Source organism: Aulonocara sp. 'chitande type north' Nkhata Bay, linkage group LG2 (assembly GCF_057382095.1).
Source record: "Aulonocara sp. 'chitande type north' Nkhata Bay isolate Kocher_YH1m ecotype deep benthic linkage group LG2, A_spYH_male_GT1.1, whole genome shotgun sequence".
Lineage (NCBI taxonomy): Eukaryota > Metazoa > Chordata > Actinopteri > Cichliformes > Cichlidae > Aulonocara > Aulonocara sp. 'chitande type north' Nkhata Bay.
Window position 1 is genome coordinate 3,661,877 of NC_141345.1, and position 13,557 is coordinate 3,675,433.

At 40.6% G+C, this 13,557-nt stretch overlaps 1 protein-coding gene across 2 annotated transcripts in view; it reads right to left on the reverse strand.

Annotated features, from left to right (window-relative positions):
* fgf13a (fibroblast growth factor 13a) overlaps positions 1 to 13,557 on the reverse strand; it is a 100,227-nt gene that overhangs the window by 42,173 nt on the left and 44,497 nt on the right. Inside the window, exon 3 of one of the 2 annotated variants that reach the window (XM_086302432.1) lies at positions 9,436 to 9,603. The exons of the other annotated variant lie outside the window; for it this stretch is intronic. Within the exon in view, the coding sequence (XP_086158558.1) occupies positions 9,436 to 9,603 (168 nt within the window). The remainder of the gene's footprint in view (positions 1 to 9,435; positions 9,604 to 13,557) is intronic. 2 annotated transcript variants of the gene reach the window in all.

A 13,557-nucleotide genomic window follows, 5' to 3' on the forward strand; every position in this document is an offset into this window, starting at 1 on the left:
GCAGCTTTGCTGAAATGCTACTGTACATATAATGTACAGTGTTCCATTTGATGTGTGCCCTATAGTTATCACATACTCTGTTTGATTTAAATCTAGCCTTAGACGTTTCTAATTTATTTAATAGAGTTTCTGTTTGTAAGGGAGGTTGTGGGTGACATGCATCTCCTCCCGTTGCATGCACAGCACAAATTTTGATTAACTATATGACATGATGTATATTTAAACTGTGTACTGAACTGTATATCCACTCATGTCAAAGCAATTTACTGTATCTCTAAACAGAATGGCCCCGGTTATTTGCTGTCTTATTTCACTCTGTGTGGATATTGCCATGAGGAGAGAAACTGAGGCGTGCAGGGGAGAGAGAAATGTTAATTAAATAGACAATGATGGAATGTAATAAGCCTGGCAACTTGACTTTTCTGCATTGGTCTCCTGAGTAATTTCTTGTTAATGTTGCAATGAACTCCCGCTCCTGCTGATTGTTTATGCTTTCAGCTTAAGCTTCAAAGGTGCCAGAAATTAATGCTACATTAATATTTCTGCCAAAATCAGAGAAACATTTCCATGAACATACGTACTATTTTTAGGTATATGACTTTGAAACCCATTTGGAGAGTAAAAACATAAATGTGACCATTTTATTTCTAGGTTTGTATGTCTGTAAGATTTAAGTCTAAGGCCATGGTTCTCAGCCCAAAAAAAGTGTGGAGCACCAGCTATGGGTTAGGAGTGAGTTGCTGCCCCAAATGGTGGAATTTAAGTATCTCTGGGTCTTGTTCATGTTTGAGGGTCGCATGTAGATTGGTGTGGCGTCACTGTACCAGTCTGCTGTGGTGAAGATAGAGCTGAGTGTGAAACATAGGCTGTTAATTTACTAGTCAATCTATACCAGCATATGTGGTTGAAACCCCAATGACACCTCTCTGGACTCATAGAAAGACGAATGTAACTATTTTATCCACGTAGAATAAAAGTTTTATCAGACTTACAAAGTGAGAAATATTCATCAGATAATTGCAAAGAGAAAGGTAATTGCATTTGTCCTGGAAAAAGTAGAAATTTATTCTAAGGCACAAATTTTCTCTTACTAGAAAGTTTAATTATAATATTTAGGTGATGCTGAAGTCCTCAAACTGACCTTGAAAGCACACTTTGGTTTTGACTTCTCCTCGTATACCACAGGTGATGTGGAGGTTTTGTCTAAGTGGCCAGAATGGGAAGTACTACTGTACTTAGTAGAATTTTTAAGTATCGGTACTTTACTTGAGTATATATTTTTCTGGCAACTTTTTACTTTTACTTCCTACATTTTAAAACAAATATCTGTACTTTCTACTCCTTACATTTTCAGAACAGGCCCGTTACTTTTGGTTGAACAGTATCATTTATAACGTTAAAGTGGGCAGGAAGGAGTAGAGGTGCCCGTAAGTTGTGTTTGCGGTACTTCAGCATCTAGCTAGCTCTACAGAAGGAGAGGAAATATCAAGTGAGCAACATTTTTTTAAAGTGTCAGGTAATTTTATATTCAACAGTTCTATCAGCTCAACAAACATCAGCAAACACATAAGCTGTTTGTGCAGTTTGTCACACAGTGTGTTGCTAGCTAAAAGTCCAGCTACTGTATTTTCTAGGGAGAGAAAAGAAAGAGAACTTCACTCAGAGATGGAGAAAGACGCTGGGAGACAGACGGGACAGGAGAGGAAGAAGAGAGGTTTTATTTAAAGATAAGGATCACTCAGGGACACTTGATAAACTGCAAATTCAAAGCTTGCATGTAATGTCATCATTTTGCTCAGATGTATCTATCTATGTATGATGTGGTCTAATATTAGAGATGGACCGATCCGATATTACGTATCGGTATCGGTCCGATACTGACCTAAATTACTGGATCGGATATCGGAGAAAAATAAAAATTGTAATCCGATCCATTAAATATCACGAAAGCACCTCACAAAACTTGCAACACGCCTTAACTCGCCTCAGAACGTCGGAGCAGTATGCATCACGTGATACAGCAGCTGTGGCATGCGGGACCTGTCGGTGGTCTGGATAGCATTTGGAGCTTCGCTAGCAACCTGGCATTTCATCTCCGACAAAGTTATCCCCGAGAGAAGTAAAGCAAGTGTGTAAGTCCATCTCTGAATGTTTGTAAAGCATTCCCACGTTAAGCTTAACGAGCGACTGCCTCTCGCTCTCCGGCTGCTACTTCAATCGTGAAACTGCTAATGATCAGCTGATCAGCTTTTCTGTCGTGAGTCTCTCTTGTTTGTTTTTGGTCCACTTTGCGCCAGAAAGAGCAAACCAGCGGCTGAACAACAGCAGCACGTTTAAGCTTGATAAGCTGTTGTTACAATTTATTTAATATTACTTTCTACACCAGGATCTTTTTCTACATAGCTGACGGCTGGTAACTGTGCAGGGGCGGATCTAGCAAAGTTTAGCCAGGGGGGCCGATAGGGCATTAACTGGGAAAAGGGGGCACAAAGACATACTTTTCTTTCTTATTCTCATTTAAAATGTCTAGCTTTTAATAAATAATTATCTGACACCCAAAGTTTTAATTTGATGTAAAATGAATAGAAGTCAATTACTGTATATAGTGACTATTAAGTCTAATATATATACCCTAGTAAGCTATAGTACATTTTCCTTTGGGAAGGTACCATCTGTGCAGTCTGCAATTTTGTTGAAGAAAGATGTTGAATCTATTTAATATTTCTTGAAAAATAATTGATTTCTGTGCATTTTTTTTCACACTGCATCAAATTAAGGTTGATTACGTTGATTAAGCATCATGAGGTGGAGCGTGAGGGGTGGTTCCCTATTTTTTATTTATTTATTTTTGTTGTTGCTGGGAGTTGGAACCCTATTAGTTAGGTTGCTTAATATTTACGCTAAGTACTCTTTAAAATACCAGAATAGGGAGGATGGTGTAGGTCTAAGTTTATTAGATTGATCAGTATTGCTGAACTATGAAATATTTTTTTTGTATACAGGTATAACAGAATAGCTTTAGTGTAGTTGTTGTTTTAAACTTGAGTATGAACTTGCAGACTTGCAAAATGCAGCAAGATATTTTAAAAAACAGTTTTGTTGATTAAAAAACACTATATCGGATTCATATCGGTATCGGCAGATATCCAAATTTATGATATCGGTATCGGTATCGGACATAAAAAAGTGGTATCGTGCCATCTCTATCTAATATATTATATATTTTCATTTTGTGAGACATCCTGCAAATTAAACTAAGTATACTAAATGTTTTTTAAATGTTGCATGAAAATTCTGGTTAGATTTGTGCAGAATAAACAGGTTTGCTTGCTTTAAAGCACTGTGTGTGACTGGTGCACAGTGGCTGTGGTTCTCAGAGTCACATTTAGGTTATATCAAGTGTAGTGGAGATGAATTTGCATTTAAGATGAGAGTGCTTAGATTAATTCGCTGAATTTCAACTTTATACCAGCTGTTTATGGTCTAGTATAAAGATAGTATAAAGACCATACTGTCAGTGTAGAGGATGGAAATCAGCCACGATGGCACTGAAACATCTGCGTACATCTTGTTAAATTCAGTTGTGTAAATCCACAAAGAGCAGCCGTTCAGCTGATCCTGTGCACTAAGAAAACCTAGTGAGGCTCACATTAGAAATGACTGTGAATTGTAATTCTTTTCCCTATGCTGAGCCACTACACAGATCCTAGCATTCCCCCAATCTGCTGAAACCCTGGCTGTTCTCATTTTACTGTTTAGGTGTGGAGGCAAAAGAAAAAAGTTTGTTTTTTTTAAATTACCTTTTACTGCATGTGACCTACATAACAGATTAGAATCCGAATTTAGATTAGAATAATATTTGTATTCTCATACACTAATAATATTTTATTATTACATTAATATAGCACATGGTCTCACTGTCGTTACCCACGTGAGCATTCAAGTCTCCCAGCCGGAAAAGAGTGGAGTGCCCACTCCGGGTCGGGGATGAGTTCCTGCCCCAAGTGGAGGAGTTCAAGTATCTCGGGGTCTTGTTCGCGAGTGATGGGAGAAGGGAGCCGGAGATCGACAGACGGATTGGTGCTGCGGCTGCAGTGATGCGGACGCTGCACCGGTCCGTCGTGATGAAGAGGGAGCTGGGTGTAAAAGCGAAGCTCTCAATTTACCGGTCGATCTACGTCCCTACCCTCACCTATGGCCACAAGCTGTGGGTAGTGACCGAAAGAACGAGATCGCGGATACAAGCGGCAGAAATGAGCTTCCTCCGAAGGGTGGCTGGCCTCTCCCTTAGAGATAGGGTGAGAAGTTCGGCCATCCAGGAGGGGCTCAGAGTAGAGCTGCTGCTGCTCCACATCGAAAGGAGCCAGCTGAGGTGGTTCGGGCATTTGACAAGGATGTGTCCTGGGCGAAGTGTTCGGGGCATGTCCCACCGGGAGGAGGCCCCGGGGCAGACCCAAGACACGCTGGAGAGATTATATCTTTCGGCTGGCCTGGGAACGCCTTGGTGTTCCCCCGGATAAGCTGGAGGAGGTGGCTGGGGAGAGGGAGGTCTGGGCTTCTATGCTTAGGCTGCTGCCCCCGCGACCCGGCCTCGGTTAAGTGGAAGAAGATGGATGGATGGATGGATGGATATAGCACAAGGTTCAAAAACGGTTACTAGGGGCTACTTTTTTCTTTCTTACTTTGAGTACATTTCAGAGCTGGTACTTTTTTACTTTAACTTGAGTAAAGAAGTTTCCTCTATTATTGGAGTATATTTTAACAATAATATCTGTACTTGTAGTTAAGAAAAGAAAGTCTGTACTTTTGCCACCTCTGTAAGTGGCAATACCTATCATTCTGAATCAGAATCAGAGAAACATTATTAATCCCTCTGGTACACAACTGTGATGATATCACTGTTTGTATGCAACACAAGGCATGAAGTGGGTGGCTTGACTGCGGGCCCATTATACCCACCGTTATGGTGGCATATGCCAAAAGTAACATCACATATGCTGGTGCAAGCTCTGCTTAGGCGTATTTCGGCTGGTCATGAACTTCTCGATTTTTGTAACGTTGTACACATGACACAGCTAGCTTGGTGACCACAATCATGTAAGTTTTTAAAAATAAAATTCTAATAATGTCAATGCAGAATCTCATAAATGTTCAGATTATACAGAGGGAAATCCTACTGCAAGTAGAAAAGATAAGATGAAGAAGAGATGTGTTCATGATGTGTTCGTTTCCTTCGTTTCACCTCTTTTATTGGTATACCACTGCTGATGTAGAGGTTTGGTTTTATTGCCTATCATTTAGGAGAAAACTGTAACAACTCTGGTGTACCCTCGATACCATTATAATTTATGACGGGGCTGTGATGATGTCATATTTAGTTCATGACACAAGCAGACCCTATTTGGGCCCATTACAGAGAGGGCAAGGAGCTTGGTCATTCGGGTGAGGTTTAGAGTAGAGCCACTGCTCCTCCACATCAAAACGAGCAAATTAAGGTGATTGGAGCATCTTACTAAATGCGTTTCAGGCATGTCCTACCAGTAGGAGGCCTCTGCATAACAACTCTTGAGTGGCTTTAATTTGCACTCTTTTTATTGTCTGATCAAAATGACTAAAAAATTGAAGTTTGTATAGCAGTTGTACTTACATCTGGATAAGGCTAAAAGCACATAAGAGAAACATAAGACTAAAAGTACACAGTAGGACTTTCATAAAATTCAAAATACAAATTTCTCCCCTTACATATGATCAGAGAGGTTAGGTAAATGCAGAAGAGCATGCAGTGCTGATATGACACTGACGCTTTTCTGCTACCCTGCGCTCTCCAGGTACCAAATCGCATTATCATACACATGATTTATTCATGCATAGTCTATTTATGCATCAACTTGGAATTATTGCCTTTATGCGGAAAGACAGACTGCAAAGGACAGAGAGAAAATTAGACAAGCTGCTACTGTGGAATGAGTGCATCTAATGGTTGCATGTTTGGTCTTGTTGATATTGCAGTAATGTGCAGGCCGCAGTGGGATCCCCCAACAGACTGTGCTATTATCAGCAGCAAAAGTAACCCCCTGAAATGTAATTGCAACTTTGTGGTGATTCACCATCATGCATAAGTGGGAAATAAATGGTGCTACTACTTACTCCTCTGGCATTTCTGTTTTCATTTCCTTGGCAGCAGATTAAATATTTGTCAGTACAGTAGAAACACATTAGGTAGTAGCATAAATGTTGCACAGGTCCTGGTCCCCAATGTGTCAGCATTACAAGTTCAGCGACAGCTGTGATTGGTTCAAGATATCAAGCTGTTGTGAAAAGAATGAAAATAAAAGGCCTAACGGGATGGAAATCTGCGACTACAAACAGGCAGTTACTCTTTGTATCCAGCATGGCTACAGCTTTTACAGAATGGCACCAGTGGCAGCCTTGCTTTCTGTGTAAGGTTCTTTGTGGGTGACTCTGTGCCCATTATAATTAAAAAAGAAACAATTTGCACAAACACAAAGAGAAAATCCTAGAAAAATTAGGTTTTCTTACGTAATTCTTTGGCTAAAAGTTGTGTATAGGTATAAGTCTATAAGTTGACAATGACTAAGCTTTTTGAGAGAACAAGGACTGTGGATATTGTCCCTCATCACTTCGTCTAAAAATTGATTTAGAAGGACTCTCCCAATAACCACAATTTAAAAACATTATTCATCTATACCATAACTTATTCAAGTTCCTCGTGTGCATTTGAATGCGAATATGTGTGACACCTAAAATGTCTATGTGTGTGAGAGACAGAAAAAGAGAACAAGAGACAGGGATACATATGATAAAGACAAGTTTGTGAAATGGGTATCTCAAAAGTGACAGCATGTGACATTTCTTTCTGCAACACAGTCACATTTCTACGTCAGTTAGCATTTTAAAACTCCTGCAATTTAAAGTCAGCCAATGTGAAAGAACATCTTGTGTCTGAAATGGACAGGAAAGCATAATTCAGCTGGAAATACTTCTACAGCTTATTAAGTATGTCACACGCAAATACTATATATATATGATTTAAGCACTTTACTTCCCAGATTGCCTTAGAAAGTTGTCTGTCTGTGTATATATCATATAGCCTCAAACTATAAAGACAAAGTCTTGCAGTACTTTGAATTATGGATGGATATTTACACAGATCTGCTCCTCAGGCACCATCTTTTGTTTCTACTGTGGAGACACAGAACAGAGCTAAAGAGAAAAACAGAAGCAGAAAACAATGATTTGAGTATAAAGAGAAAAAGATGGTTACACAGACTGAGTCAAGGAGAGTTTGGATAATACAGAGAACAAACTCTTTGACAGCAGGCGACCCACACAGGCCTGAGAATGTCACACATGTCTCTGGACGTGTAAAGCTAATATACTGGTCCCACTTCAGCCACTTCAGTGTAGTTCTGGGATATGCATCAGAGGAATTGGATTGACTTTCTTAAAGCCTAGGTAATTAATGGATCTTGCTGTTCATACTTCTTCAAAGCAAGTGTCACTGTTCACAGTTCAACAATCTACTCCTGCTGGCACAAAAGAAGTCTTGTTTTTACTACTTATTGTGATAGTTTTTATTTACTGTCACTGATGTAGTTTAACCATAGAGGGAAAAATGTAACAAACTGCAACAGCCTGGACTGCTGTCCACTGTGACTTACAAAGTCTGTTAGACACAGAGCTAAGTATTCTAGAAGCTAGAGTCCATGAAAATCATTAATAAGCAACACAAAGCAGTTGAAATGCTGTTGCCATGGTAACAGTGTGACGGGACTGACTTTCTTGCCCAGATTTCTCAGAACGCATAAACTTACATTAAATGCCGTCTTTTCAACGAATGTAAAAGCTAATTTGTTGCCATTCTACCAAAAAATATAAAACATCTTTGTTTTGTTTCTTAATGTGGGAGTTTGTGCTTTTGCAAAGATTTTCAGGAGACAATTACATATTCTTTATAATCTGTGTATCTGTCTACACGGCCTGTTCCATAGATCAGTTTAATAACACAGTTTCCATTCACATCATGCATCAGCATAAATGACATCCTCATGAACAGCTTACGTAAGAGCTGTAGTCTCCCCTCCTTCCTTTGTAAATTCAGTCACGTCCAACTGGAGCTGCAGACAAACTGAATAATACATCTGTAATTCTCCAGCCAGACCTCTGTTAGTATACCACTACTTTATCTCTCTCACCCTCACTTTCTTTCCTCACAAGGATAAGAACGTGTGTGCAAGTCCTTCAGTGAGTAAAGAGAACGTTATCAACAGGTCAACTAATATGACAGGTCCAGAAACTCTGTGCCAAACATGACATTTAAATACAGCAGAATATAGACCAGCACACTGTAGACAACATGTGTGAGAGAGTTCATCTCTTACCAATCACGATGTCTGTAAAGGAAAGCAATTTCTACAATCGTAATACCATACAGAAGGTTGAATGATAAATGAGGTAGCCAAAGAACCTGAATGCCAGAAAGAGCAAGGTGCAGTGACATGCTAGGAGCAGAAAGTTTTTATTTTGTTTTTTATTTTTCTTATACATGGACTTCTCTTAACAAATTCTGCGTACTTGTACTATATGCAGGTATATTTTCTCCCCATAGCTGCATACAGCAAGTATTGAAGCAGGAAAATGAAACATGGAGGAAATGTAAAACAAAATAATGTTAGGCAGGGAGAGAAGGAAGGAAGCAATGGTAGGCTGCAAAAACCAAGACCACTGAACCACAGGCAGAAGCATAGGAAACACGGGAAGGAAGGAGAGGGAGGAGGGGTTTGCTGACTTGACAGTCTGTGGATGAGTAGATCACTCTTTAGTCATGGATATGAAACATAATCTTCACAGCCTTGTGTTGTTTTGTTTTGCTTTATTGGGCCAGTTTAAGTGGAAGCACATACTGAAATCGCCTAGTCATTGAACTCATTAGGGCAGCAGCTGCCTCCATCTATAACCCCTTTTCTTTTTGCACTTTGTTTTGGTCTGTGCATGCGCCTCAGGGTGGCAATGACCGAGTTAATGGTTTGGGGTAGGGAGGGGTGGACAGGAGCTACAGATGCTATGCTCCTCAGTCCAACATAACGGGTATGCAGGCAGACACACATACGCTCACACAAACACGCACTAAACTGGACGAGGCCCAGGGAGAGACGCCGTCCTACAAGTTCTCTGCTAGCGAATATCCCCTCAGCACTGGGTCGTCTAATATGCCCAACACGCACACTTGCACGCACGCCTTCGTGCACAAACACACACATGCAGAAGCGCACCAGATGCTCTCTAAAAATGGAACAGAAATTTTGAAAAAAAACTTCGTTTGGAGGGACAGAATATGAAGAGGGGGTGAGATGAGAGTGGCCGAAAGAAGCGAGGAGCATCAGCAAATCAAAACAAGGAGGGGTGCAAACAAACCTTCGGGTTCTGCGTTCTCTTTGTGGGCGACTTGCTTCAGTGGGCAGCAGAAGATTTCGTGACACTTAGCACGAAAGGGGGACCCTTTACTCCTTATATCCGCAGAGTGGATGGAATCCTGCCGTAACATAATGTACTCCTGGGTACCTGGGGCAGCGTCATCCTGGACTGCGGTGTGCCATAACAGAATGAACTGGGGTTAGAAACCACATAAAAACAAAAGAAAACAACAACAACAGCAAAAACACAAGCAAATAAAAAGGCATTAGCAACAGCAACAGCATTAAATAACGGTACTAAAATGCATACTGACAGGCAGAGCAGGGAGAGAGAGTACAGGAGGATAAAAGAGAATAAGAAAGAAATAGACAGGCTCAGATAAAGAACACTAAGATCACAAAAATAACTCAAATAACAGACAGACAAATAAACAACAGTGGGGGTTGTGTTATATATATCCTTAGTCTCTGAAAAGGAAAAGTGTTAAAATAACACAAAGAAAAGATAAGGGGACCAAGAACAGTTCAATGTTCAAACTCAGTGTTATGGCAGGTTTTTAGCAGGCACTGGACCAGCACTTAAATGAGGTGATTGGGGTTGGGAGAATAATATTAAGTTGTGGACAAGCCAAAGCAGGCAAACGTGCAGTCTGCTACAGTATATATGAAGCAAGCATCCCAGAATCTTAAGGCCCCTTTCTGACAACATATCCACCCCATTTATTTTGAGTAGGCAAGCAAATGCAAGGCCATGCACAACCCCCCAGATCACACTGGGTGGCCACATTTGCTTTCATGAAATCATGCTTGGGACAAGTGACATTAAGGAGAGTTTTTATAACTTGACTCTGCATGTCTCTATAGGATTTCTGGGGTCTTGTGAAGATCCTTGTGTTTCTGATTCGGTCTGGACTGGGCCTAATGCATCCGTCCTCTTTCAGGCACAATGCATGGGCTTTAATCATTGACCTATTTTCTCTCTGTTGATGGATTAGCTACAAGCAAACCAGTCCAAATAAATTGTATCTTTTTATCCTAATGGATTTCAGTGTCATGCCTCTCTCTGACACACTTATTATTAAATGAAAATGACAAAAGAGAAGGCCATTAATCATCTGCCTCCACTGAACCACAAATAGGAGTAATACCCTGTTCATCTATGACATGTGTGACCAACATAATTATCTTCCATTTGCAGAAAAATGACATTATGAATAATTCCAAGGTTTTACATATAACTCATGACTCATTTTCCCTCACATTCAACTGATGATCTGATATTAAATCTTTTTGTATTGCATGTAAACTTCAGTCAGCCTCATCCAGAGGGCTAATCCATGAATTGATAAATACAAACTCAGATGTACAAACACGTACACAGACCCTCAGCACACATTGATGTGGATGCACTGTACTTTAACACCTAGTATGTCAAGGTACATACACACCTCACACATATCTTGAAAAAACATCTTGTACTCTTGTTTTGACTGTTTAATAAAACTCTAAGATTAAAAAACAAACAGCATGAAAAAGTATATAAGCAGCACATGGCCTTACTTAATGTTTTTAACTAGTCTTCAAGATAACCTATAAGTTACTGAACACTGTGTTGTAGAGATGAAATGTTCTTCATCTAGTCTATGTGCTGCACACCAGCAACAAATCAACAATCCCAAACATATAGCTAGACTAAAAAAGGAAAAGGAGTCAGAGCCCTGAACGTCATAGACATCTGTGATTACAAGAATCAACACGAGGCACCCAATGCCCTTACAGCCAAAGAAAGCTGTTGCAAGTTCTTTATGATGCTGAAGAACAACCAACCTTCCAAGTAAAAACTATGCAGGTGTACATGGACTTTACTACTTTAAAGATCATGGGTGGGTCCATAAAATATTAATTTGAGTTTATTCTCACTCACTCATTCTTTTAACTCATATTTTTATACTTTGTTTGAAGTCACTTGGAAAAGAAAAGTTAAATATAAGCTAGATTTTTTTTTAAATGTCCTAAAGCATCTTCACTTTTAGTCACTAAAATGTTTTCAGAGTGTGCTGTATTGTTATTAATGTACTCATAAATTGTTTGACTTTCCTGAACTGTTGATTATGGTGGGGTTTAATGGAAACAGTGGACTCTGTATAGGAGCAATATGTCTATCAGCAAATGGCAATCAGTGTGTGATTATAGTTCAAAAATCCAACTTAGGCAACATTATGACTATGATTAAGATTGTTGTTGTTAATGTTAATAATTATAATTGTTATTATTAAAATTATATATATAAAAAAAAACACCCAGCATGCCCCTGCGGGCGGTTTATCCTTCAAGCTCGGGTCCTCTACCAGAGGCCTGGGAGCTTGAGGGTCCTGCGCAGTATCTTAGCTGTTCCCAGGACTGCGCTCTTCTGGACAGAGATCTCCGATGTTTTTCCCGGGATCTGCTGGAGCCACTCGCCTAGCTTGGGAGTCACCGCACCTAATGCTCCGATTACCACGGGGACCACCGTTACCTTCACCCTCCACATCCTCTCGAGCTCTTCTCTGAGCCCTTGGTATTTCTCCAGCTTCTCGTGTTCCTTCTTCCTGATATTGCTGTCATTCGGAACCGCTACATCGATCACTACGGCCGTCTTCTTCTGTTTGTCTACCACCACTATGTCCGGTTGGTTAGCCACCACCATTTTGTCCGTCTGTATCTGGAAGTCCCACAGGATCTTAGCTCGGTCATTCTCCACCACCCTTGGGGGCATCTCCCATTTTGACCTCGGGACTTCCAGGTTATACTCGGCACAGATGTTCCTGTACACTATGCCGGCCACTTGGTTATGGCGTTCCATGTATGCCTTGCCTGCTAGCATCTTGCATCCTGCTGTTATGTGCTGGATTGTCTCTGGGGCATCTTTACACAGCCAGCACCTGGGGTCTTGCCTGGTGTGATAGACCCCAGCCTCTATGGATCTTGTACTCAGAGCTTGTTCTTGTGCTGCCATGATTAGTGCCTCTGTGCTGTCTTTCAGTCCAGCTTTGTCCAGCCACTGGTAGGATTTCTGGATATCAGCCACCTCCTCTATCTGCCGGTGGTACATACCGTGCAGGGGCCTGTCCTTCCATGATGGTTCCTCGTTTCCCTCCTCTTTCTTGGGTTTCTGCTGCCTGAGGTATTCACTGAGCACTCGGTCAGTTGGGGCCATCTTCCCAATGTATTCTTGGATGTTCCTTGTCTCATCCTGGACTGTGGTGCTGGCACTCACCAGTCCCCGGCCCCCTTCCTTCCGCTTAGCGTACAGCCTCAGGGTGCTGGACTTGGGGTGAAACCCTCCATGCATGGTCAGGAGCTTTCATATATATATATATATATATATATATATATATATATATATATATATATATATATATATATATATATATACATAGTGCGGTGACTCCCAAGCTAGGCGAGTGGCTCCAGCAGATCCCGGGAACAACATCGGAGATCTCTGTCCAGAAGAGCGCAGTCCTGGGAACAGCTAAGATACTGCGCAGGACCCTCAAGCTCCCAGGCCTCTGGTAGAGGACAGGAGCTTGAAGGATAAACTGCCCGCAGGGGCGTGCTGGGTGTTTTATATATATATATATATATATATATATATATATATAATTGTAACAGAGGAATTATGACTTGATAATAGTTACACCAAGACTCCAATCACAGTGGAAAAAGCCAGCTTATTAGACTAAATAAACAACCTTTTAGCAAGACCAGAGTCCTAAACAATGACCATAAACTCTAAAGTTAGTACAGAACGTCCCTTGCTTGGCACAGTATGTGTCTCCTCACATATTTAATAGATAGATACGCAGAGCATATATTCAATTTTCCACACCTGGAACAATCAGTTATCACATAAATTGTGTCCTGCACAACTCAGCGGCATGTTTGCTCCTCTTTGATGCTCTCAGATAACCTTTCTCCAGTAGTTCAACTCAGCAAAAAATATATTTATATATACCGGTAACTTTTCATATAAATAAGTAGCTCAGACTGATTCAAATAGCAACACAAAACAATGCCAGAAAGGAGTCAGTCAAGAGAATATTCAAATATTCGCTCCATCTTTTAGCAGTTTTCTCCCTGTCCC